General features: G+C 43.5%; 2 protein-coding genes across 13 annotated transcripts in view; one reads left to right on the plus strand and one right to left on the minus strand.

Moving 5' to 3' along the window:
- On the plus strand, positions 1-7,679 carry TMEM216 (transmembrane protein 216). 5 transcript variants are annotated; one of them, XM_042238199.2, is made up of 6 exons: positions 33-79; positions 653-754; positions 862-880; positions 1,314-1,406; positions 3,266-3,467; positions 3,756-7,679. In XM_042238199.2, exons 4-6 carry the CDS (start codon positions 1,361-1,363, stop codon positions 3,769-3,771), a joined length of 264 nt encoding a protein of 87 aa, XP_042094133.1. In that variant the 5' UTR covers positions 33-79; positions 653-754; positions 862-880; positions 1,314-1,360; the 3' UTR covers positions 3,772-7,679. The 5 variants fall into 5 exon arrangements, with proteins under 5 accessions (XP_011957374.1, XP_042094133.1, XP_004019634.1 ...); XM_012101984.5 differs by lacking the exon at positions 862-880 and having other exon boundaries at positions 1-65; XM_004019585.6 differs by lacking the exon at positions 862-880.
- The window catches only part of CPSF7 (cleavage and polyadenylation specific factor 7), a 22,871-nt gene continuing 4,465 nt past the window's right edge, over positions 7,477-25,882 (minus strand). For 3 of the 8 annotated variants that reach the window (XM_027959888.2, XM_060404025.1, XM_060404026.1), the window contains exons 3-10: positions 22,675-22,893; positions 21,744-21,847; positions 21,226-21,371; positions 17,748-18,162; positions 17,114-17,232; positions 14,872-15,040; positions 14,061-14,228; positions 7,477-9,439 (exon numbers count right to left, since the gene is read on the minus strand). In XM_027959888.2, the coding sequence (XP_027815689.1) occupies positions 14,066-14,228; positions 14,872-15,040; positions 17,114-17,232; positions 17,748-18,162; positions 21,226-21,371; positions 21,744-21,847; positions 22,675-22,893 (1,335 nt within the window). In that variant the 3' untranslated portion in view covers positions 7,477-9,439; positions 14,061-14,065. Of the gene's footprint in view, positions 14,229-14,871; positions 15,041-17,113; positions 17,233-17,747; positions 18,163-21,198; positions 21,372-21,743; positions 21,848-22,674; positions 22,894-25,882 lie in introns of those variants that run through there. The other 5 variants (XM_027959885.2, XM_027959886.2, XM_060404024.1 and 2 more) reach the window with 3 other exon arrangements.

The raw sequence follows: 25,882 nt of genomic DNA on the forward strand, positions 1-25,882 counted from the left end.
GTTGCTCCAGAAGTAGAGGTAGCCGCGTATGCAGTTTCCATGGGGACTGGAGATGGCGCCGCGAGGTGAGATTACGGAGGTGTGTGAGTCGCTGGTCCTGATCGCTTCTATATTCCATTCCTTTCTCTCCCATTGCTCGACTTTTATAAACCCTCTATTCTCGGGTGTTATGGACATCACTTCTCGCTTGTCCAAAGCAGGGTCTAGCAGCTTCACCCTCCCTGAGTTCCTGAAGGTCTCGAGGTGCGGGTCTTAGATTCCCTCAAATTCTTGGCCAGGTCTGTTCTAGGCCAGCTCAGTTACAAATTTGCAGTGTGACTTCAAACAAGCCAGTGCTGGCCTCTGCACCCCATTTTCCCTTCCCAAATAGTGACGAGGTTAGATCTTAAAGGGGCTTTGACTTTCGCGCCCGAAGCCCGGAGTCAAGTTTAGGGGACACTCTACACACAGAGAGAAACCCTACACACACAGACACCCTACACACACACTCTCTCTCTTTTTCTCTCTCCTCATCAGCAATCAGAAGTGCCCCAAGTAGCCCTTTCCATTAGCTGCGACCTCACTTTTCCTTCGTTAGACACAAAACCATTGAAATAACTGAGGTTGAGCTGCCCTCCAGCCCATCTCTTTTTCTCTGTGCTCACATTTTCAGGTAAACGATTGTCCTCCACCCCGCTGGAAATTCTTTTCTTTCTGAATGGGTGGTATTATGCTACCTATTTCCTGCTGGAACTCTTCATATTTCTGTATAAAGGTAAGGCCTGGGGATTGACTACCCTTGCCCACATCCCTTCCCCACTTCAGGGCAGAGCCAACTCCCACCAAAAACCTTCCTATTTTTCATTCTTTTCTGCCCTCTAGGGAACCTCTTCACTGTAAGGTAGAAGTCTCTTCATCAGCTGACTTCTTGAGAATGATTTAGTAGGAAGCTCCTGGGCAAGAGTTTGTTGAGTTTGGGAAATGTGGGATTCTTCATTCCAACTCTCCCCCATCACCTCTTGCTGAACTCCACTTTCAGCCTGTTGATGAGCCTCGGAAGCTATTCAGCGGTCTGTGTACCCATGTACAGCTGATAATGGTGGAGGGTGGAGTCCTCATAGACTGTCCGAGTTATGAGTAAAACCCGATAACAACATGCCTGCCTCTAAAAGAGATGCAGCCACAACAAGGAGTTAACACATCCTGCATCAGGTTAACAGATGCTGCCCACACCTCACTAAGTAGCTCATGGACAGCTGATGAGACTCGCGCGTGTGGGGCTCTCCTGCGCACTGCTCTGTGTTGTTTTCAGGCTCTGACTTCTGTGTTGGCAGGTCTCCTGCTCCCGTACCCAACAGCCAATCTAGTCCTGGATGTGGCGATGCTCTTCCTGTATCTCGGAATTGAAATAATCCGACTATTTTTTGGTGAGTGTTTGTCCAAGAATATTTCCATTCTTTCTGAGATGAGCTGGTATCCGTAACCTGATCAACAAGGAAAAGTACATAACCTAGGCTCACCAATCAAGAGATTGGATCTGGTGGTATATCCCATTACTCCCTCTCTGAAGTTTCAAGCTGCTTCATATTTTGGGTCAAGATGTATCTGTCTGTTGCCCGGCAGGGCCAGAAGTGGGCAGTGGCATGATATTAGACAATTTCTTCCCAGTTGTCTAACTGTTACAAGAGTGCCTTGTTCCTCTCACTGGTTTGCTTGGGAGAATAGATTCAGCTGTAACTCCATGTCTGGGGCAGGAGATGCCTGCACAGGTCAGCACTAAGATCCCCTTCATTTTTCTGAACAAGGATTTCTCTAGGACAAGTTTTGTATTCCTGGAAGTACAGAGCAAGCCCTTTTTAGTTAGAATATGTCATCCCTGAAAATGTTCTTTAAACACACTGAAGAAAAAAAACATACTTTAAGTACATATCACAGTGGATAAAGAAAGCTCACATAAAATGCTAAGAAAAAAGCTAGTTTTAAAAATGAGCAAGGGAGGGAATTCCCTGGCTGTCCAGTGGTTAAGATTTCAAGCTTCCAACTCAGGGGGTAGGGGTTTGATCTGTGGTTGGGGAACTAAGATTCTGCATGCTGCACAGCGAAAAAAAAAAAAATTAGCAAGCGACCCTAATGGGCAGTTCACATAAGAATAATTACAAAGGACCAGTAACCATGATAAAATGCTCAAACTCACGAACAAAAAGCAAACTGGAAAAACACGGTAACATATTCACCCATCGGATTAAAAAGATTCCCAAATGCCCCGTATTCAAATAACCGCAAGAAACAGTATGTATGGTCTCACACTCATGTGAGTATTTATATTCCCACACCCCTGGGAATAGAAATTAGTATAACCTTTTTTGCTAATGGTTTTACCAGGTAAAATGTATATTCTTAGACATTAACAATTTCCCTTCTAAAACTGGCTGAAAAAAACACACTTCTACAGATACACAAGTATATCTGTATGAGGATGTATTGCCATGTATTTTTTGACATCAAAACCTTAGAAACAACCTAACACCTATCAATACAGGACTAGTTAAATTATGATATTGGTTCAATGAATTGTTCATAGCCATTAAAAAAGGTAGTTAGGTGTGGAAAGAGTTACGATAGAGTAAAAGGTAGTTAATGTGGAAAGACGTCTAACCATGTTAAATGGTTAAATAAGTTGCCAAACGGTATGCAGAGTATGATTCTACTTTTACAATAATGAAAATAATAACACGTGACTATACACATAAAAAATGTCTGAAACAGTATGCCTCATTCTGTAATAATGGCTTTCTCTAGAGGGTGAATCATGAGGTCTTTTAATTTCTGTATTTTCTAAAATGATTTTCTATATATTTTTCTTTTTTTTGGCCATTCCATGGGGCACCTGGGTTCTTAGTTCCCTAACCAGGGATTGGACCCATGCTCCCTGCAGTGGAAGCACAGAGTCAACCACTGGACTGCCAGGGAAGTCCATATTTTCTATATTAATTGACAAAGTGTTCAATGATTATATATTATTTTTATAATTAAAAAGATCTTTCCTCAAATAAAGATCCCATTGTTTCTTCACTGGGAGCAGGACCTTTCTGTGAATGACTCTAATCTCACAGCCGCTCCAAAGCCTCTTGTTTTTAACACAGTGGGACCCTGTTAATAAAGTTGCACATCCCCATTCAGGACCATTTGCCTCTGCTTGCCAGTCCATCCCATCCCACCTGCCTTTTCCTCTGAGGCCAAGGAAAGCAGGCCTCTTGGAGGTGACTCCATGGGCTGTGTCTGACAGGTACAAAGGGAAACCTCTGCCAGCGAAAGATGCCACTTGGTATTAGCGTGGCCTTGACCTTCCCGTCCACCATGATGGCGTCCTATTACCTGCTGCTGCAGACCTACGTGCTCCGCCTGGAAGCCATCATGAACGGCATCTTGCTCTTCTTCTGCGGCTCAGAGCTCCTGCTCGAGGTGCTCACCCTGACCGCTTTCTCCAGGTACTGCTACTGAGGGGCCATTTCCCGTCACCTGAGGGTTGGGTTCCCATCCCAGGGAGGGATTCATTGTTCTTCTAAAGCTTGAAGGGTCTGGACTCTAGAGGATGTTTAAGGGTGAGAAAGGTGTTTTTCCCACTGAGGGTAGAAAGGTGTCTTTCCTGAAGTTACACACTTAGGGAAGATATTCTTGCTTTCTGGGGCCAAGAGGCTTGGATTATAGAACATTTCAGGCCAGCTGCTCTTGTTCACTGGCCTTTTAACATTTTCTTTCTTTCTTTCTGCCATCAGTATGGACAGGATGTGAAGTACAAAAACTTCAGCCAGCAGCCTTCACAGGCTGAGACTGTACATATCTCTGGTACTTCAGCCACACCAGTGAGAAATGGCAGGCCAAGTTGTCCTGAGAAAGGTCGCAGCTTTTCCTCGGCACAGACACCTGGGGAACGAACCCAGCGTAAGACCGCTGGGCACCATCTTCTCAACCAGGACCATCAGCCAGGAGACTCTTCTACACTCCAGTATAGGGAGGGGCAAGGCTGGTGCCTTCCTGGCCTTTCTCGGAACCAGCTCCCTTCTGACCTCAGGTTTTCCTCTTTGATCTTCATGGCCAGAGTATCTTGTGTGGACCTTGCAGGCTCCCTGGGCTTCCAGAAGCACCTGAGCCACACGCTCGCCATGTGTGCTGTGCCCTACATGTCCTGCAGGAGCACAGGGCACCTCAGGAGGGTGTGCTTCCAGAGTGATGCAAAAGCCGCTCATCCCATTTCTCAGAAACTGAGCTCCAGAAATTTTTAAGTAGCTCATAGTGCTATTTTTCTACTCTCATCATGAAACAAACATTATTTTATAATAAATAAGTATTTTCTGTTGTGGGGGGTTGTAGCCTTTTCCTTGTGGCACTTGTCCCTAGAATTTCATCCACTTCAAGAGAAAGTAGAGACTATCCCCAAGGTTTGCCCTTGGCTGTGCTTAGTGACCCTGTGCGGACACAGAGGCAGCAATGAAAGTGTCCTGCTGAATTTTTTCCCCTGCAGCTCTAGTCTCAATTAATCCCTAAAGGCCCTGCCAGCTGCTGTGTCTTCTTCAGACTTGTCATCCTGACCACTCACATTCTTCACCTCTGCCCCAAAGCCAGCAGATTTTAAAATTTTATTTATTTTTGGTTGTGCTGGGTCTTCCTTTCTGCACTCGGGCTTTCTCTAGTTTCGGTGAGCAAGGGCTGCTCTTCGTTACGTTGCACAGGCGTCTCGCTGCAGTGGCTTCTCTTGTTGCGGAGCACAGGCTCTAGACACACAGGCTTCAGAAACATATTCTAAACTTACCAATGTTTTTTGGTCATTTGTTTTAAAATTTCAAGTGAACATAAAAGGAACATATACTTTTATTTTTTAAGCTGGAGAAATGTTGCCCTAAATGAGTGTATCTTCTCTTCTCCAAGTAACCATCTTTAAAACTTTCTCATCTTACATGATAGTGGCCATTTTTTTAGCTCCAAGAAGCCATAAGAGAAGCCACTTTAGGAAACCTTGAGCCATATGGCCCCTTTGCTATCAGGTGAATCCTAGACTATCTGCTCTTACTCAGAGTAAAAAGTAACTGGCCTTTAAGAATGTTATGCTGGTTTTTAACTGCTTATTTCCTGTGATCAGGTTCATTCTCAATCTACAAAGGTCTCCACTGTCCAAGCTTTCTCTTGTTTCCTTACCCTCTGTGTCCTTGCCCAAGGGCTGCCTTTGGGGGTCTATCCAAAGACTGTATTTAGATAGGTCTAATTCAGCATGAAACAGTAACAAAAACTCCAATAGGAACGTCCCTGACATTTCAATAGCATATCCCATATACAATTTTCTGCTGTTTCTCACACTGCCTTTTTGCCGCCTAGCCCTGCTTTGAAGAAATCGCTGTTATCAAACTGGAGAACTCATTGTCCTTGACCTCCCTATTTCATTTAGAGTTTCATTGGTTATGGTTAAAGAATCTGCCTGCAATGCAGGAGGCCTGAGTTCAATTCCTAGGTCAGGAAGACCCCCCACCCCCCACCCCCAGAGAAGGAAATGGCAACCCAATCCAGTATTCTTGCCTAGAGAACTCCATGGACAGAGGATCTTGGCAGGCTACAGTCCATGGGGTTGCCAAGAGTAGGATACAACTTAGCAACTAAACCACCACCACCCTCGCAGCAATGCAGAAAAATGAATGAGAGGTTCAGTTCTAAGGGGCAGCTTATAACTCACAGGGGCTTTAAAAAGCAATTCAATCTCACCCCCGACTTGGCAGGTTTAGAGATGAGGAAGTAACATAGCCAAGCATCAGCTGGTTTCTAACTTGTTAGAAACTTTTGTCTTACTTGTCTCAGTCTGGATCAACCCCAGTCCTCAATGGGTACCACATGAGGATGGGGATGAATGATTGAAAATGGGCACAGGATTGAAATAGGAAGTCATCACATTTTCTCCTTGGGTACCTCGAAGCATTGGGTTTCCCATGCATGGCTCCATAAATGTGCCTCCTTTTTAGTTTATTTTTGGCCATGCCACACTGCACACAAGCTCTTGGTTCCCTGACCACAGACCAAACCTGCTCCCCCTGCAGTGGAAGCTAGGAGCCTTAACCACTCCACCAGGGAAGTCCCATAAATGTTCTATTCTTGCTGCTTGTCAGAGCCAGCTGTGTGGATACAGCCAGTCATCAGAGAACATCATACAATAGAAACTGAGGCAGTGGAGGATGGCAGCACCAGTCTTTCAGGGTTTAACGTGTCAGGCTGTACTCACCGTAGTGTTGAGGGAAGCCACCATACACCATACACACCTGAAGAACTAACCTTCTGGGACAATGGGAAAGGACGAAGGAGCAGGCGCTGGTCACCAGAGCTGACAGAGGTTGCTCAGATAGATATTCACACTCATGCCTAGAATTGCCAGGTGACTGCATGGCAGAGGTGATCCAAGTCTTCCCCTTTCCATACTCCAATGGTAGCCCCTAGGAGACACTGCAGAATGTATCTGCTTCTCCGGTCTAACAGTCCTCACACTCTAGTCCCCACACACATAAGCCATCTGCAACATAAAAGGTAGAATTCTAGAGTTGATGCAGCACAGGAAGGCACTTTGGCAGGCATGGCACACATCTGAGATGCAGGTGACCATGGAACTCAACTTGAGAACAATGGTTTAAGTTCTGAGAGGCACCATAATTTTTTTTTCCTGTAAGTTTGGTAACATTGTAGACCCTCCGGAGATTTCCCTTCTACTGCAGGTTACTTGTTTTTATACTGCTTTTGCCTTTACTGGTCACCTGGTCATTCGTTCGTCTTTTTATTGTGTTCTCTTCTTGTTCACTGGGCTTTTTAAAGTCAAGCTTTCTGGACTCCCAAGGATCGCCCCTCAACACTCTGCTTTCTAACCTGTACTTCCTTATATTAGATAGCAATTCAGTCTACATAAAATGTTCCCATTTGTTATTGCTTATGCTTAAAACATCCCAGTGTGGAAGGCAGGACAGCCATCATTTTCATCCTGCAGATGAGAGCCTGAGGTCATGCTGCCTGTCCATGGTCATAGATTTAGCCAGTGGAGGAAGCACTAGCCAGCCCATCTGCTAATTCCTGGCAGAGGATTCTCCCCTTTATGAACCTGATGAGAGCAGAACTCAACTGCACAAGGAAGGACATTGATTCTGGGATTGTATCTTAGGGATCTGGAAGGATAAAGGATGACCTAGAATTAGGCTGTTTAGATGGCCAAGGACAAAAAGCTAAACCTCAAGGGGCACCTCCAGAGCATCACACGAGGTCTCCTAGCTGTACCACACGCACTGCACCCCCACCGTCCAGTTCCAGCTGAGAACTCTGGGATTCACTCCCCTCCCTCTACATCAGCCCACACCCATGTCCCAGACACCTCAACAAATCTATGCAATGCGGAATCTGTGAAACAGCGCACACCCCATTTATTATTTAAAAATATTTTGTTACAAAAGGAAAAAAAATACAATGCAGTATAAAAGATTGACAGTGTCATCAAGTTTATTACACAATTTTCAACCTATCAGAAAGACAAACAAATCACCAACAACAGGGGGACGGGGCCATGGCCTTTTTGAGGGTTGGGTTTCTTTCCTTTTGCTATCAGGAAATAAAACTAAAAATTGTGTCATTGAGTAAAAACAAAACAAAATATAGGGAGAAAAAAAATTCTCCGGGTAAACGGCTTTTCTGGTATTCTATATATATTTTCTTCGCCGTAAACTGTCACCTTACTTGGTTTTCTCTACATTAAAAAGACACCCGGAGCTGCTCTTGAGGATAAGCACATCACTTAACACTTGGCTGGCTGGGTGGGGTGCCATATTCTGAAGTGGAGGCGGGGATGGGGTTGGGGGACAGGGGATAAAAAGCTACAACCGGTAGCCTCTGTCCCAAGGGAATGTGCCTCTCCAACCCTGGGGGGACTCCCTTAGTGACTGATTGAGGGCTGTGTCAGAAACGTGCAGGGAACAGAGGAAGGGTTCGGTCCAACTCAGTCTCTCCGCTCTGAGCCAGAAGGGTCTCCAGTGACCCTACATCTCACATGCCACGTCTCCTGTTAGATGTCACATGCCCTTACAGATGCAAGTAGAAGTAGCATCCGTCGCCCCATGGGTATTGCAGGACCCTGTTGCTGCTGCTTCTGTCAGCAGCAACCACATCACAATTTGGATGTTATGGGAAAAGCAATTCCATTTGCCTGTGTAGAAAATGGCCCCCAGAGTGGTGGTCCTTAGAATTCTGAGCTGAGCTCATTCAAGTCAGGCTCCACTTCTTCCTTGCTCCTTATCAGAGGCAGCAAGTACCTCCAGGCAGAGCGAGGGGAGCTATTAAGTCAAAAGGTGAAAAAATACCAAATTTTTGTGACTTTACTTACTAGTGCCAGGTTATCCCACAATAAGTAAAAGTATGTACCTGGAGGATGCAAGCCCATGCTCACATCGAACCTGAAAAAAGAAAAGCCTATGGAAGTAGGCCATATCCTGCCCAACTTGCCTCCTTCCCCATTCCTAGTACTTCACGAGGCTTCTTCACTGCTGAGGTCCGACATCCCCAACTCCCAATGGCAGTACCTTCCTCTAAAACAAGGAAGCCGCCTTCTTGGGGGAAGGGCTCCACATGTGAAATGGAAAAGCCCCAGGGAAAGGGAACATCTAGTGGATGGAGCTGGTTATTGCAACAGGCAACCAAGCAAGAAGCAGTAGAGGGTGGTTAATGGCTCCGCCAGATCCCCCAGCAGACAGCAACCTCATGGCCCTTCTCTGCTTAGGAGGGGCAGGTCCACTGAGGAGGCTGGACAGCAGGGAGTTAGAAGGGTCTGAGCCCTCCGGGAGGTTAGGGAAACAAACCGTCAATATGTAAGAGGGAAAAGCAAGAACAGGAGCTTTCCAGCAAGTAGTTTCTGTTCCCATGGTCCCTCCTCAAAGGGCGGGGAAGGTAAAGGAGTTAAACAAAGTGGTATGTTAGCAAGGGGTTTGGACCCTCTTGGCCCCATCAAACCTAGTGCTGAGGGCAGGACCCTGGGCATATTTGGCACACCCAGTCACTCTCTTAGATCCCACAGGGAGGATCCCTTTTCTTTGGGAAGGATTCTTCCCATCAACCTCACCAGTGAACTGCTCCTGGAGAATCAGAAACTCAATGCGTTTCCTTGGACAAAGCACCATTCTCTATGGAGACCAGGGACCTGGACATGGTCTCTTCCTGTCTTCCACCCTCCCAACCACATGGAGTCTTTAGGTTCTTTACCCTGGCAGAAAGGAGTGGGACTGGGAGGGCTGCCAGGCAATCTTCAATCCTGTAGGGTAGAGGGTATTCCCTGGGTGTCTGGAGGGGTTAGGGGCTTGGAGGAAGGGGAAGGGGTGGAGCGGCCTCCGTCCTTTAGTCCTGATCAAGGTGAGGAGATGCAAGTCCATTAAAAAAACATTAGCTTCCAACCAGACTCCTGTAATGAGAACATCGGAAGGGAAGAAAGAAAGCACAAGTTAGAGGTTACTTTCTGATTAACAAGGGCTTATAATAAATTATAGTGGCATTTTCTAAAGTTAAAACGTATGAAGTAGGGGATGCAGACAGAATGCACACAGGGGAAAGTAAAAAACAGAATTGTCTGGGAATGTCTGGCACTGTGAGTAGTGAGGGCATGGCTGGAAGAGAATAGAGGAAAAAAGAGTACATCTTACTTTAAGGTTAGAGGGAAGAACACTGACAACGAAATGAGGAATCAAAGCAGTCTGACTGGAAAGGGGACTTTGGCAGGAAAAGTATGGAAACTGCTACGTTTCAAGAAAAGTTGCTGTAAGGGAGCATGGTGAGTTTAAACACTATTTCAGAAAATCTGTTCTGAGCGAGTCATAGCTTACCTTAAGGGAAAGGGGAAAAATCTGGAAATGGGAGGTACAGTGGTAAGAAAACAAGCGTGTACATAACCAAATCCATTAACCCCCAAATACCTAAGAGGCCCTAGCGGGGAGCATGCACTTACACAGGAAAAACTAAACTTTTCTCCTTTTAAAGAAGCATACACATAGATATACACATACAGCCAGAGATGTTCTAAGTTGTACTAAAACTCAAGAGATTTTAAGTCTTCCCTCAGATGACAGCTGTCGGGGAGGGACCAAGAAGCACTCTAACACCAATCAGGAGTGATCTGGCCAGAACAGAAAGCCTCTAGAGCAGGGAAATCAAAGAAAACAATCAGTAGTCACCATCCAAGAAAACTAAAGGCACAGTTAAGAGCTGCTCAGCAGTACAGCACTGCTGCACCCCTTGCACATCCTGACCAATCTTTAGGTCCCCAGTACACAGCCCTTGTTCCAATGCTGTAACACCAACCTGCAGGGGTGGCCTGGCAGTCTTACCATGTAAGATAGAACTGATGGTGAAAAGGAAAAGGGGGAATGAAATTTGGGCTGAAGATTTAAACTAGTGCCCAAGCTGGCAACATGGCCTATACACAAAGGCTCAACCTTAGTGCGTGCACTTACGTAACATGGAGGAGCTAGCCAAAGAAAAAATACACTTGTAAGCTACCTGATCCTTCTACACTCTGAATGGCACTATTTCAGCCTGGGGTCCTCAGACTCTGTCATGGCCTCTGGCTTCTCTAAACATCTATGTATGCAGGCATCTTCCTCAATTTCTATACGAGAAATGAAAGCCCTCAGTGTCTTCTCAATTTCTTATCATATGGATTTCCGAATCTTTGTTATTAGACCAAAACTGAACAGAACGCTGTTTTTACTGGATCAGGAGGATAGCAATGATGTGAGAATAAATATACATCAAGCAGGATAATGTCTTAAAACAACTACAAAAAGTCAGTGCCACAGACTAAGAATATTCTCACACCCCAAAGCATACACACATATACCACAAAAGAGATGTGATGTGGGAACTGCTCCTACAAAACAAGACTCAGAGGACAACTAGTGCACCAGAAGTAAACTACAGTTGACCCTTGAAAAATACAGGTTTGAACTGCACTGGTCCACACATATGGAGAATTTTTTCAATAAATTCATACTACAGTACTATACAGTGTGAGGTTGGTTGAAATCTGTGGATGAGAAACCACAGAAATGGGAGGGCTGATTGTAAAATTATACTTGAATTTTCAACTACACAGAGGTTGGTTCCCCTAAACCCTACACTGCTCAAGGGTCAACTGAATAGCACCCACTTCTTAGAGGTTATGGCTCCATTTTGGTGGTAAAGTTTGAATAGATTGAGGCCAAAGGGGGTCAATCAGACTTTAAGCCTCAGAGGTTGAGGCCATCCTGAGGAAGGGTAGACAAAAAAAAGGCTGCTGATTTTTGTTGCCTCTAGATGGAACATACCCTTTGCTCTCAGGAACACCTGTCCATATAGTATAAATACTATTTTTTTTAATAACTAAAAGGTTTTGTACACAGAGCTTGGAAGTTCTTAATATAAATGAGACTAATTATCCAGATGGAATAACCAACATATCTAAAGGATGACTAGGAAAACTGGGGAACTAGAAAACCTATCTCAAGAGTTAATTTTCCTCATCTGTCATAGGCCTGCACCAGCCAAATGACTGTTTTCTGGGAACTGCTGGGTTACAGGATTCTTCAGATATCCAAATTGAACCATCCCATAATGGAAGAAAACTCCCATTTTACAGGTGGATAAAACGAAGCAAGACGACAGCTTTTAAAGTTTCAGGTTCAGATGTTCAACCCCCAACAGTGGATCTCACAATTTCTCTATCAAAGGCTGTCAGACGAGCAAAGCCACCAAGAACAGTGATGTGCAGTTACACATTCCAACTATGAAGCTGAGTGTGGCCCCATGCTTCGCACACACCAAGTAACACCTCCCTGGTCACTCTCATCCTAGCTAGCTGCAAAGGACACACGCGGTGGGCTGCAGGGATTGGGGAGGGTGGTTACTGACATTGAACCTCCAAGCAACACTGGCAACTGTGCTAGCTCCAGCAAGACTGAGGTGCTGCTGCTGCGACAGGAGGGAAGAGCTCAGTCAAAGGACCGCTCAACCCACCCTCCTGCCCACCTGGAGACAGAATTAGGCCAAAGCTGTCTGTGGGCTCCACCTCTCTTGAAGCCTGCAATTCTGGAAGATATATGGGCACGTCTCAAAACTCAACCTAGTGAGAAATCTAGAAAGAAGTATCTAGAACCCACAGCCTAACTGCTGATTTTCTGAGGGGTATCTTAGATTTCCATTAATATCAAGTACTCCAAGACTTTGGAATAAACGAGAACAGAGAAGGGAGGCAGGTAAAAAATGTTGGTTAACTTCATTTCCTCATGTATCTGCTCTCTACAGAAAAGACAAAAAGAATTCCCAACTACAACTCTGCTTAAGTTTTTAAAAAAAAAAAAAAACAAAAAAAAAAAAACAAAAAAAACACATTTATTTATTTGGTTGTGTTGGGTCTCAGTAGCAGCATGCAATTGAGGGATCCAGGTCCCTGACCAGGGATGAAACCTGGGACCCCTGCATTGGGAGCAGAGTCCCAGCCACTGGACGACCAGAGAAATCCCTCCGCTTAGGTTAATGGCAGATAATGTCCAACCACAAACTAGAGGGCAACAGCTGAATAGAACAAGACTCCTTTCTCAGTAGTCTGGTAGGTTATCATTAGGCAATAGTTTGTAGTCTAGCCACTGCTTGTGAACGACAGGCACTCACAGAAGAGGAAGGGCTTCTTTCCCCTTCTTCATTCAGTCCCCCATGAATCCACCCCAAAAACACACAACAGAACTACTCCAACTCTTCATCCTCCTCAATTGCTATGACTTCAGACCAACCAAATTGGTTAAAACCAAGAACATTTTCCTAACCTACTTGATGTGAAACCACAAAATTGACAACAGACCCCAGAGTATCACCTGGTTCATGCAACAGCCTTCAAAAACCACAAACAGACCATCCCCACCAGAGTCTAGACTACTTTTAAAGATCTCCAAAGAAACAGAGGCAACAACTGCTCCTGCTTGCTTATGTACCAGAAACAAACTTTGTTGGAAGTTTGGTTTCAGTTGGGATTGCCAAGCTGGTGGGATGTAACCTGGAGCCTGAGAATGAAAATAATGAGCTAAGGTTCCTCGATCCAGCCAAGCCTACCTCAACTTTTCAGTTACTTGAGTTAACATATTTGGTTCCCTGCCCCCAACCCTCCTGGCTTTTGCTTTGATTAAAAAAAAAAAAAACAAAACATGCTGTCAATGAGTTTTTCCAAAACATATCCTACCATTGAAGTATCCTCCACACGGTCTCTAAAGCTTTAAAGATAATTTTTTTTTTCAGATCTGCTTTCTCCTTTCTAACTAAAGTATCCTGATTTTCAAAATCTTTTAAATAAGATATTAATTCTAAAAAATTATTAATGTTGCACCTTGAAAACTTACAAGTAGGCAATGGTCTTACTTTTCTCTGTCTTGGCCAATTTCCCTGATTTTTTCATTTGAAAGTCTGGTGGGGTTAAAATAACAACAGTGAGGGACTTCCCTGGCGGTCCAGTGGTTAACACTGCACTGCCAATGCAGGGTGCACAGGTTCAAACTCTGGTCAGGGAACTAAGGTCCCACACCTGGCATGGCAAAAAATAAAATGTAACAGTAACAGTAGCAAAAGCTATCATTTATTGAGAACTTACTATGTGACAGATACTATGACAGCTAAATGCTCTATATGGAATTAGCTCACTGAATACTCAGCAATCCAATGAGACAGTTGTTTTTATTATTTTCACTCACAAATGAAGAACAGAAAGTAATATGGCTGGAGGAGATGGGATGTGTAACCTGCAGACACTATGTTCTTAGCCATTATACCATGTCAAGTGAAAGCAGTCAAAAAACAAACAAAAATAGCTTAATCTCAGGTCCATTTCAAGGTGAGACACCTCACAAACAAGCAGAAAATCTGCCCTCCTGAGTTTCTGGTTACATAAATCGGAAGTCCTCCCATCCCCTTTACCTGCTTTAAAAGGAGGGAGAGAAACCTTTACTATCAATACTTTCTCTTTCATAAGAAACCATCAGCACGCCAGCGGTGGGGCCCTGTCCCACCTCTCTCAGTGGTGCCGGTCCCGCTCTCTGTCCCGGTGTCGCTCATGCTCTCGGCTCCTTTCTTGGAAGTAGTCATCGTGCCGATCTTCATTATGAAGCAGGTCCCGGTGCCTCCTGCTGCTTTCCCGGGACCGGCTTGGTGACCTCTCTCGGGACCGATGTCTTTTCCTATTAGAAAGACTGGTTTCAGACTCACTCAGAAGACCTACCCCATTCTTTCCAAGAACCTGGTGTTTCAGTGTCTCCTACCATTTGTTAAACCACTCTTCTATTACTCTATCATGGGCCCACTGTCTGAGGATGTTAGCTCTTTAAGGACTAGTCTTTTAAAGAAAAGTAAGAACAAATTTGTTGAGACTTATTAATGTATCAGGCACAGTGCTAAGAGCTTCACATGCTTTATTTTACTTAATCTTTACAATAGCTCTGTAAGATAAGTACTATCACTGTCCTCTTTCTAAAAATCAGAAAAATAAGGCCTCAAAAGTTGAGTAACTTTCACACTCAAGGTCACACAGATAGTTATGAGCAGAATTCAAATCCAAGAATGTATGGCTCCAAAGCCCACATTCTTAACTACATTGGTCTTTCTTCCTAAATAAGCCCATTGCCTCACCCAACACAGATTTCAGACATTACAACATTTATTAATATAAACATTTGATCAATTTCTCCCCCTTAAAGGCATGAGGGCTAGGTCTGCTCTTTTAGCCAGGTCCTTGCCAGATACCTGTGTTCCTTTCCTTCCTCTGCTAACCCCTGGAAAAATGCTGCTCAGGGCTAGCTGCCGCTAGAGCAATTATCAACTCACCTGGATGAGCTCCCGCTGGCACCCACACTGTAAGACTTGGCTTCAATGCCATGAAGACAGTCCTTAAGAGAGGAGATGAGGACACGGCAACGCTCATCATTGGCGACCCGGGACTGTTTGATAACAGCAATGGCTGTGAGCAGTGTCTCAATCGCGTCACTGTAATCCCCTGACAGGGGATGGATGGAAAAGACCAACAATAAGCAGAGGCAGGAAACTGATGAAAAGGAGAACTCAGGAGGACACAAACCAAGAGTAACTAGCTGTCCCACAGAACCACAGTATAGTGGATGAGGCAGAAGCGGCAAGTATAAAACTGTATTGAAACGATATTCCAATGGTCTGGAATCAGACAGATGCTCTCAGATACTGCTCATGGATGTATAAACTGGCATGTCACTGTCTGCAGGCTATTTGACAACATCCATCATAATAAACAATGTGCACACTTTTTGACCTAGCAATTCTAAAAATTTTCAACTTCTGCTCACAAGCATATAATTTAAGAAATGTTTGTTTTAGCATCATTTGTTGTATTAAAGAATCATAAACAACTTAAAAGTTCCTTCAATAGGGTCTGACTATATAAATTAAGAAACATTGGTTCTATAGAATATTACATAGTTGTTAAAAAGCATGTCATCTGGATATAAACAAAGCAATCCATGTAAAGCACTTAAGTACAGTGCCAGACACACAGTAAGGGCTCAATAAATGTTATGTATTAGCTGATATAATAGATGATCAGAATATTGTTAAAAAGCTGTAAAACAGTATTCCATATCAAAATTATATATATATGATGGTATATGCAAAAAAACAAAATCTGAAGGACAGAAACTTCAGATGCATGGTAGTCTTACTGACAGTTCTTGTACAGAAGTCTTCCATTTATTAACACTGCATAGTTCTGTCTGGATTATTCGTAATCTATAACCTAACATATAATATATATGCACAGAAGTAACATGGAGGCCAAGGAATGCTGGGATTCTGGCTCGCCCAGGGGAGGGAATTTTTGCCTGTTTTGTAGGCAGTCAATAAATATCTGTGGAATCGCCAGTCCAGGTTCGATGCATGATACTGGATGCTTGGGGCTGGGGCACTGGGACGACCCAGAGGGATGGTATGGGGAGGGAGGAGGGAAGGGGGTTCAGGATGGGGAATACGTGTATACCTGTGGCGGACTCATGCTGATGTATGGCAAAACCAATACAATATTATAAAGTAATTAACCTCCAATGAAAATAAATAAATTTATATTTAAAATAAATAAATAAATATCTATGGTTTGAATGACTGAAATGACAACAAAACAAAAACAAAGGGAGGAGACAGAGGTTCAGTTACTGATCATCTCAATGTGAAGGAATTGGTGGAGAACAATGACTGTTTTTCTTTACACTGTGTATCTGATTTGCTACAATGAGCATACATAACTTTTTAACTTAAAGAGATTTACTCAGATGTCAATGAAGATTTCCAGTGGAAAACAGAGAGAATATATACATGCTTTCTGTCTTTACTCTGCATTCAGATTTCATAGTAAAGATAAGAAATTACGGAAAATGGACGAAAACAGTTATTTCTTAGATATGACAATCTATAGCTACATTCATGTGGGAAACTCACAGGAAGAAAATGAATATGATTAGTGTTATAATGTGAAACGTGGATCAGAACCAGGAAACTCTCTATATTCTCTTCTCTTAGGAACCAAAGATTCTGTTTCCTCAGCTCTCAAAAGCATGGCTTCTGGTTCTGCCCACTTAATACTGACAACAGGGCAAAAGTTAGCTGTAAGGGTGTATCATGCCTTAAGATGACACCCAGTAGATTTGTCTCTTTCTAGGTCAGGCTACGTGGAAGCCGTCAGCTCTGCCTTGATCCTCAAATATAATCAGATTCCATATCAACCATCATCATCAGTTCTAAAACCTCAAGGTATACACAGACACTAGACCCAGTGATCAACCACTGAGATCAAGATTTCCAGGAGGCAGGAAACACCACAATGAGATAGTATTAGTTATTTATATTCTACACATTAAGTTGGTTTTCATGGGGCAGGTCTAGATACAGGCTAAATAAACAGTCTCAGTGAAGCTCCCCAAAAGCCCAAAACCAGGTTATTACTGATTTTCAAAATGTACCAGTGCTCCAATTTTATCTTGCATTTCTTACCAATGGAAATGACAAAACTGAAAGTAAGCAGAAGGCAGCAAAGCTAAGGATGCGTTACCTGCACTGGCTCCAGATACAGCTTTGGAAATGGCACTGCTGGAAATTGCTCTGTTCCGCTTCATGATGTCTTCAAACTCTGCTTCACTCACTGTAGAGGGCGGAGGGCCCGAATCTCGGCTGCACACAGAAATACAGAGACCACATCACTCCTGACGGCCCACACCGAGCGTTATCTTACCACCCTCTAGAGTACTATGTTACACTCTCCTGTGTGCTGTCTTAAACGATTCTAGGCCTGCTCACATGTTTTATATGTTCATGTTCTCTTCAAAGACAGGATTTATGTGCTATACTTTTATAATTTTGGCATGACCACATAGTGCTAGACACTCATAGCACTCATAACAGTGACTCAGAGCACTCAACTTAATCAACCACCTGAAAAAGGGATACAAAGTACACAGTTTGGGTGAGAGGTTAAGATGCAAACAAAATACCAAATAAAAACATTCTCTAACGCATAGTTAACTATTTCCCAGGACTCAATACTATGACAACAGAATTTCCACAAGGGAAAAAGACAATAATAGTTCAGTGCTCACTTACTTTCTTGGGGATAAGAAAATAAACTTAACACACTGTCTACCCTGCTATGCCTGGCTCAGATTTAAAAGGAACAAGATAGTCCTTACCTGCCATGGTGGTTATAGGGTGCTGAGGCCTTCATGTAAGTATCTGGTGGAGGCCCCACTGTGGCATTTGGTGGGGGGAAGAAGGCTGGATTGAGGTGAAGGGCAGGTGGGATGGCCCCAGGGGGGGGTACAGCCAGATGAGGAGGTAATCGAGGAGGAGGGGGCATGAGATGCTGGTAGTGGATGCCAGGAGGAGGAGGAGGGACCCCAAAGCTTGAGGAGAGAGGTGGTGGGGGTGGAATAGGGGGTGGGGGCAGACCCATCAGGGGAAGGGCTGAAGGAGGGCGATTAAAGTAGGGCAGCACACTGGGGGGCTTATCCACACGGGCAGATGAGGGCACAAGGTTCTCAGAGGGTGTGGCCCGTCCATCAGCAGAATCACTAGAATCTCGGGAGTGGGCCCGTGGAGGTATTCCTACGAGAAAAAAAAGAATTACTGTTACTGCCCAAGTCTTAAACATAACCATGGGACGAGTTCATCCGTCAGCAAGAGTCATCTGACACCACACTAAGGAAGGTGACAGGTGGCTGAGGAAGAAAGTAAAATCATCTACTGCCTCAGAAAGGTTAGAGGCAGCCTAGTTCAGACATAAATGCAGGAAGCAGTACCACCCTAAATTCTGTGTGCTAAAGAATTCTCTTTGTCTAGAACTCTCAGTGCTTCACATTTAAATTATCCTTAAATTTGTTTTCTATTTTTAAATGCAGAAGGTTCCTAATAACCCACAAGAAAAATGACAGTGTGGAAATATGTTCATTACTGTTTAGCTGAATTCAAGCAGATTAAAAATCTCATTTTCTCTGGTAGGAGTTCAGGGACTCTTTCCTTGGGCTTGTAGTAGTTAACCTTTTCTATCCTGCTATATATTTAAAATTTTCTCTTTGCCTTGTCATTTTGCCCAGTAAATTTGGAGGAAAGGAGGGACAGGCAGGGCATAGACAACACTTCTTCCATCCAAGTACCAAAACTGGTAACTGGGATAAGGAAGAGACACAGAACAAAAAAATGGAAGATTAGAAGTTAAATGAAAGAAAGTGGGAGATAGGCCAAGAAAGTGAAAGTGAAGTCGCTCAGTCGTGTCCGACTGTTTGCGACCCCATGAACTGTAGTCTACCAGGCTCCTCACTCCATGGGATTTTCCAAGCAAGAATACTGGAGTGGGTTGCCACTTCCTGCTCTAGGGGATCTTCCCGACCCAGGGATCAAACCTGGGTCTCCCGCATTGTAGGCAGATGCTTTACCTTCTGAGCTACCAGGGATCATATAAGATCAGCCCATAAAATGAGCAGATGGCACACAGCTGACATCAGGGACTCCTTGCAAAAGCTTGGTACAAAATATGTCTGAAGTCTGGGAAATTCCTACTATATTTCAACAGTCCAAACCCTCTACCCCAGAGGGTAGCCTTCTAGGAACATGATCATGGTTCAGTGGTATGTCATTGTGCAAAATGGACTCAAAACATGTCTGCTATCATACTGCTGGAAACATGGCTCTGATACGTCGAGTCACTTGGGTTAAACTTGTTCCCTTTTTCCAATTTAACAGTCTACTCTAAGCCTGGTTGATGTGAAATCCAACAGAAGAATGTGATCACATGGACTTGGGAGTCTTGGATGTAAAAAGATGCCATTAGGAGACAAGTGTGAAGAGGCGAAAAGAAGAGTGCTCCTTCAACAAAAACTTGTTAGTAAACCCTAGCTCCTGATGAAAGCATTAAGTGGAATCAATCCCTTTGGCAACCACCCTGGTCTCTCTAATGCAGTGTTATCACCAGGGCCTCCCACAGCATCCTCGGGCTTTTCACGTCTCACACACATGGCAACTTGCTTCTTCCCTGAGTTCTCTCAAACCGAAGAAAGAACACTACAAGTATAACCCCCTGAAAGTTAGCTCCCTTCCCAGCTACCGTTCCCACATCAGCAAGGGTATTTTTTGGTAGCTATGGCTACAAGTCCCAAGAGTAGCAACCATTTTTAAGCAGACTATGTCAACCAGCTGTACTGAGTGAATTAACAGGGTCCAACTATATCAACATGACAGAGCAGAAAAACAATTCAATCCAGCAAAGAAAGGTAAAACCCAGGAATAAACAGCCCAGTGGTGTTAGGACAATTAGGTGTTCAACATAAATGTAAAATTACGAAAGTCAGAAGAGGGCTGAATCAAACAAAGACTCTGAAACAGAATGGACTCTGAAAATTCATGTTATCAAGGAAGAAAAGTTGTGTCTTCTAACACAGAGCAATAAGAGTTCACAACACTTCCATCTAGGCTCTCAATCTAGTTATAAGAACATAGTTATTCCTATGCAAGAGTTAAGTGACCATATTTCCACCTTCAATCAACCTATCTAAGGTCCCAGTAGACTACTCAATCAACACAAGGCACTATTTTGAGAAAAGGACTTAAGCAGTTACAGAAAGTAGGTAACAAAACTTTGCCATCACCCTCATTGTAGTAAAAGGCAAGTAATGGCAGTTGGCTGTTTCAGGCAGGGCCTTGCCAGGTAGCTGCACCTTGTGAGGTCATGACAATCCAAAGCTGGTTCCCAGGTTTCACAGGTTCAGACACTGATTTTAACAGTGGCCCAGGGGTGACTGGACCCTAGGAGATTGATTCACACTATTCAAATTCAAAAGAGATTGATTCTTAAACCAGAATGCCAATTTTTTAATTTACAATGAGAAATACAACTGCCAAGCAGACTATAATACTCGTGTCACCTGGTCAGTGCATTCTCTTCCCAGCAGGAGACCCTAGTTGGGAAACCAAATTAGTATCAGAAGATGGCTTGGTGAGAACGGGGTCAGAACAAAGGGAGTAACGTGAGCTTAAGGCATACCATCATCAGGCTAATGTGGCACGATGCAACATCCTCTACTAATGGGAAACACTTACCAAGCGAACTAAAATAGCAGGTAATCAGAGGGTACCCAAGCACCCTGGTCAATGCTGGAGAAACACTGTTAAATTTTTGCTCTCCACCATTTCTTTTGTCGATTCATTAAAGAGTACCTTCCAATGTATAACAAGATTACAGCCATCTTTATGTACTATATTTGTATTTTACTGTGGTTGCTTAGTATTTGATAGACATGTCTTACAAGTCAGTCAGTCCATTTGCTGTATACTGATTTTTTAAATGGAAAACACATAATTCAGAGGTGACAGGAAGTTTATACACTGTGTCCAGTTCAAATGGGGAAGCAGGCCCTAAACAGTGAATTGACTTGCCCAAGGTCACATAATGAGTTAGCAGCAGAAAGGTATAATCTGAACTACCTGACTCCTGGCACATAAGTCTCATTTTTAGCTCACCTACTGCCATGCTGCCACCCATAATCATCACCACCCTCCCTCAAACTCCTCCACAATGCAGACCAAGCCTACAGCACAGAAAACAAACCCACAAAATACACCCCCTTCATACAGATGGTCTCCACGTACCCCCTCTTGGGACTCGGACGCACTCACGTTTCCGAGCCTGTGCCTCAAACTGTGACAGGTTCTGCCGGGTGGCCGGCCTCACATCCACTTTTTCTCCATTAAGAACTTTTCCTGGCAGAAGTTCCAACAATTTGTGGACAGAGTTTTCAGAGGCTACCACCACCTCAGCATACCTTGAGGAAGAAAAATTAAAAACGTGTGAGATCTACCAGACAATCAAGAGAGAAACACAGAAATTCTCTTCCACTTTTGGTAAAGCAAAGGATACCCTGCTTATATTATATATACAAAACTATCAACAACAAAAAGTGTCAGCCTAAAATGTTCCTATTTATTTCAAATTAGAAACCAGCTTTCTTTGCCCTTCAATGGATGGATGTTCTCCTAACTCGCAGTGAGGTCCCCATTCTAAGGTGGTTTGTCAAAACCAAGGCAGTAAACTGGGCCAGGGTGGGAGGGATTAAATTACAGGGCCAAAATAACAGTACAGATCTGTTATCCCAATGGTTACAAACTAAAAGGGGCTTCTTAAATCCAGACCTCACCCTTTGGACTGGCCATTTGCTCGATTCTCTGCAAATTTCAACTCCACCACATCATAGACTCCTATAGAGCGAATAACCTGGATCAGCTGCTGGTCTGTGGTCCACTGGGGCCGGCAAGATGGAAAAGGAAGAAATGTCAAGAACTATACCCCCTCCCCCAGAATGTCCCAAACCCTTTCCCCAAACCTAGGAGTCTAGTCATAACCATGACCCCCCAAAGGAAACCCAGAAGGCCATCAGGATGTCAACGAGAGCAGGTTTTAATATTGTCCTCACCCAGACAGAACTGCAAACCACCCACCTCTGCCCCAATCCCCGTATCTGAGACTAAGAAAATTAAAACCTATTTTAACTCTGACTGCCATGTGGATCATCAGTTCAAACACTGATTACTAGCAGCTTTTAGTTGGAGATCTGACAGGCAGAGTTGATCACTGTCAACAACTTCCCCCTCAGTATATACAATTCTTAACTTGGAAAAAACCACCTCCCATCACAAGCCCCAAAACATGTCACACAGTAACTTTTGCAGAACAACAATCACCACCTACCCCGAGTGTACTACAGCTATCAAGGTCTTTGCTCCCTCTCACCCATCATTATCACAGGACCATCTAATGACCACCAAGAGTTCAAGGTGTTCACTCTGAAATCTCATCCCACAGATGACCCTGGTAGACATAAAGCCCCAGGGTCAGGGGCGGTAACAAGATGGCAGAAAAAGCAACTACCCACTTAATCATTGCTTTCTTCGGCACCAGTACGTCCTCAGGATAGTTCTCTTTCAGAGATCAATCCAACCTGATCCCAGGAAAAAGAAATCCAACCCCATCAGAGCACAAAACAGTGCAACAGTGGTTTCTGAAAATGCCATCACCTCCCAGTGCTCTCCCTCCAGCCCACCCAAGCCTTTTTGGTTACCCATGCTCACCCAGGAGAAACTGCCCACATAGACAGCAGCTCGCCTATTGCGCAGGCCACTGTAGGTGTACAGAATTGCAGGGGTCTTGTTATTGGGCTTGGGAGATGGCTCCTGGCGAACAGGAGGAGGTGGCTCAGTGCTGCTGCTTCTGTCATCCGAAGGCTGTGAAGTGGCTGTCAACACGTCATCATACAGGTCAATCTGATCTGTGTTGTTGAACTCTGGGTCCTAAGAGACGGGGCGTTGGCAAAGGTGGGTTTGAAAACCTTTCATTTTGTTCATTCTGTTTTACTCTAATTTACTTACAATCCACAGTCAAATACTTTGTAAAACATATAAAAACTTCCTGTCGTACTCAAAAAACTTCCCCATGTAAAACAATTTTAAAAATTAGGTTTATGTAAGTGTTTCTCTTAAGACCCTATAAGTCTGTAGTGTTTCTAGCTGTAATCAACTGTGAGACTCAAAATGTACACGACAATTAAGCAAGCACACTAAGAATGCAGAGGGCTCCCCTGGTGGCTCGGTCAGTAAAGAATCCACCTGCAACACGTGGGAGAGCTGGGCCCAATCCCTGGGTCAGGAAGATCCCCTGGGGGAGGGCACGGCAACCCACTCCAGTATTCTTGCCTAGAGAATCCCCAAGGACAGGAGAGCCTGTTGGACTGCAGTCCATGGGGCTGCAAAGAGTCAGACATGACTGAGAGACTAAGCACAGCACAGCAAGAATGCACAGAAAGACATCTGCTATTGCTATCACGTAAGCCAGCTTCCCAAGACCACATTTATACCGATGAAATTTTCAACATCTTACACAAAACTTACTATTCTACTTAATAATGCTCTAAAGCTCACAGTATATAATACCATCTTTCTAATAAAATAAAAAGGAGGTGAATAATTGGGGTTTTTCCTTTATACGTTCTAGTGCATGACATGCAGATTCAACATATTACCATGACATTTATATAAGAAACATCTCTGAACAATACCAGAGATATCTAATGATATACAAAAGCAGTCAAAGTTCTCTAAAACATAAAGCTCAGCAAACAGAACAAGCACCCATATCATAAGCTGTATTATACTAACCATTTAGAATATGAACATGCATTCTGGAAGACAGGTGAGATACACTTTTTGTCTGTGTTTTATATTACTGTTATAGACTGAATGTGACCCCCCCCCCCAACCCTGCAACACACCTCCTTGAAGGGTTTCCCAGGTGGCACAGGGGTAAAGAATCTACCTGCCAACGCAGAAGACACAGACAGGTTCAATCCCTGGGCCAGGAAGATCCCCTGGAGAATGGCATGGCAACCCACTCCAGTATTCTTGCCTAGAGAGTCCCATGAACAGAGGAGTCCACAGGGTCACAAAGAGTCAGAAACGACTGAGCACACCCACCCACACTGAAACACTGTTCCCCAATGTGATGGTATTAGGTGGGGCCTTAGAGAGGTCATTAAAATGAGATGAGGTCTTGAGGGTGGAGCCTATGAAATGTATTAGTGCCCCTGTAAGAATTAGAGCTTGCTTGCTCTGCTCTCCATCATGTGAGGATACAAGCTGGCAGAGGCTGCAACTGGAAGAGGCTGCTCACCAGAACACAAACCTGATCTCAGTCTTTTAGCCTCTGGAACTGAGAAATAAATTTGTTGTTTATAAGTCACCACATTTTTAGTATTATAGCAGACCAAGCTAACACATATCAAAACTCCTAAAATCATAAAAAATACTATTAAGGGAACTTAATGTTTCAGAGTTTTCAGTGTTATTACCTTAGAGAGGATCTTTTTATTTTAAGGACAAGTTGTCCTATTTTATTTTAAGACAAGTTGTTCTTTTTTCACCCCCCGATTAACAGTCTAAAACATCCAAACAGTGCTAAAGATCAAACTGCCAAAAAACAGATACAAGGAGACACTGGAGTGTTTTAGGGACACTATAGCTCATTCATGTCATTGCTGTCTTTTAAAAATGGGAATAAAGAAAGATCTATACAAAGGAAATAAAAAAAGAACCTGATTTGGCAACTTGCTTAGTTCCTTGAGGGTGAATCATTTCCCCTAATGCACCTCAGGTGCGGAAGCTCCAGTAACTTTCTCCCTTCAAACCCATCACAAGAATTCCTGATTCTGGAGTGCAACTAGAGGAGTCACTACAAAATACATTCTTAGACCTACATACCATCAGAAACTTTAGGGAAACAATCTTATAGTTTCTCAGTTTATCTGAAGTAAAAGGGAAGAACATGCATAGCAAGATAATGTAAATAACTTCAAATGTTACAAATACTCTAAGAAGCCCAAAGGAGAAGAGTTTGAACCTTGTAAAAAAATCTCAGAAAGAGAAAAGAGCATGAAAAAGAATCAGGGAGGTAAATAAGCACAAGAAGACTATCTTAGGTAGTCAGATCTATAAATAAGGACCTTGCATAAAAAAGGATGAGTATGATGGGGAGCTGCTAACACTGGAGAGTACAGGGTGGATAATAAATTTAAAAGGTGAAGAAAGTCACAGCTAGTAACTCAATATTTTGTGTGTAAAATATTTGACAGTCTAAGTCTCAAACAATCCTAACTCTAGACAAATCATTTATTTATTCATGCACTACATACGATTTGCTCTTATGGTTCAAGGTGTAGAAAAGACCTAAAAACCACCTGATCCTCTTCAGTGCTCTAATCCTAAAACAACACTACTTCAAATCAGGGTAACTTTTTTTTTTTTAAATTAATTAATCATGGATTATGAAATGGAACTTAAACAAGGAAACTCACGATCTTGTATGGTCAGTGGAACCAAACTGGCATTCTTTCCATGAAGCATCTGTGATTCAGAGATGCATGTTGAAACGTTTTAATACAAAGACTACTGCTGATAACTGAGTCGTGAACATGCAGACATGGGCAGCTCAGAGATCAAAGGTATCACCAGGAAATCTCCCATACCGTAAGCCTCAGTGAACAATCTACTCTTTCAGGGTTCCTTAGAGAATATGAGTCTCTATCCCAGAAGACTCTAGTGTATGGATTATTTTACCACTTTAAGAAATACAAAAGGATTCAAGGAATGTAAAAGTGTCACAAGATTCAAATGGTCTCTCTGGGCCATAGAACCTCAGTTAAAAGAATTCTGTAGGAACTGTTCTGATGCATAAGGCAGACCTATTGAGGATTCCGTTGAAGAAATAATGTATCAAGTTGTATTTGCA

The sequence above is a fragment of the Ovis aries genome, chromosome 21 (assembly GCF_016772045.2).
Source record: "Ovis aries strain OAR_USU_Benz2616 breed Rambouillet chromosome 21, ARS-UI_Ramb_v3.0, whole genome shotgun sequence".
NCBI lineage: Eukaryota > Metazoa > Chordata > Mammalia > Artiodactyla > Bovidae > Ovis > Ovis aries.

Excerpts from the sequence above, each read along its gene's own strand:
- TMEM216 (XM_012101984.5), top strand. The coding sequence starts at position 29 with ATGCAGTTTCCATGGGGACTGGAGATGGCGCCGCGAG. Across the intron at positions 66-652 it reads ACTGGAGATGGCGCCGCGAG|GTAAACGATTGTCCTCCACC; the intron begins GTGAGATTACGG and ends TCACATTTTCAG. Across the intron at positions 1,407-3,265 it reads AATAATCCGACTATTTTTTG|GTACAAAGGGAAACCTCTGC; the intron begins GTGAGTGTTTGT and ends TGTGTCTGACAG.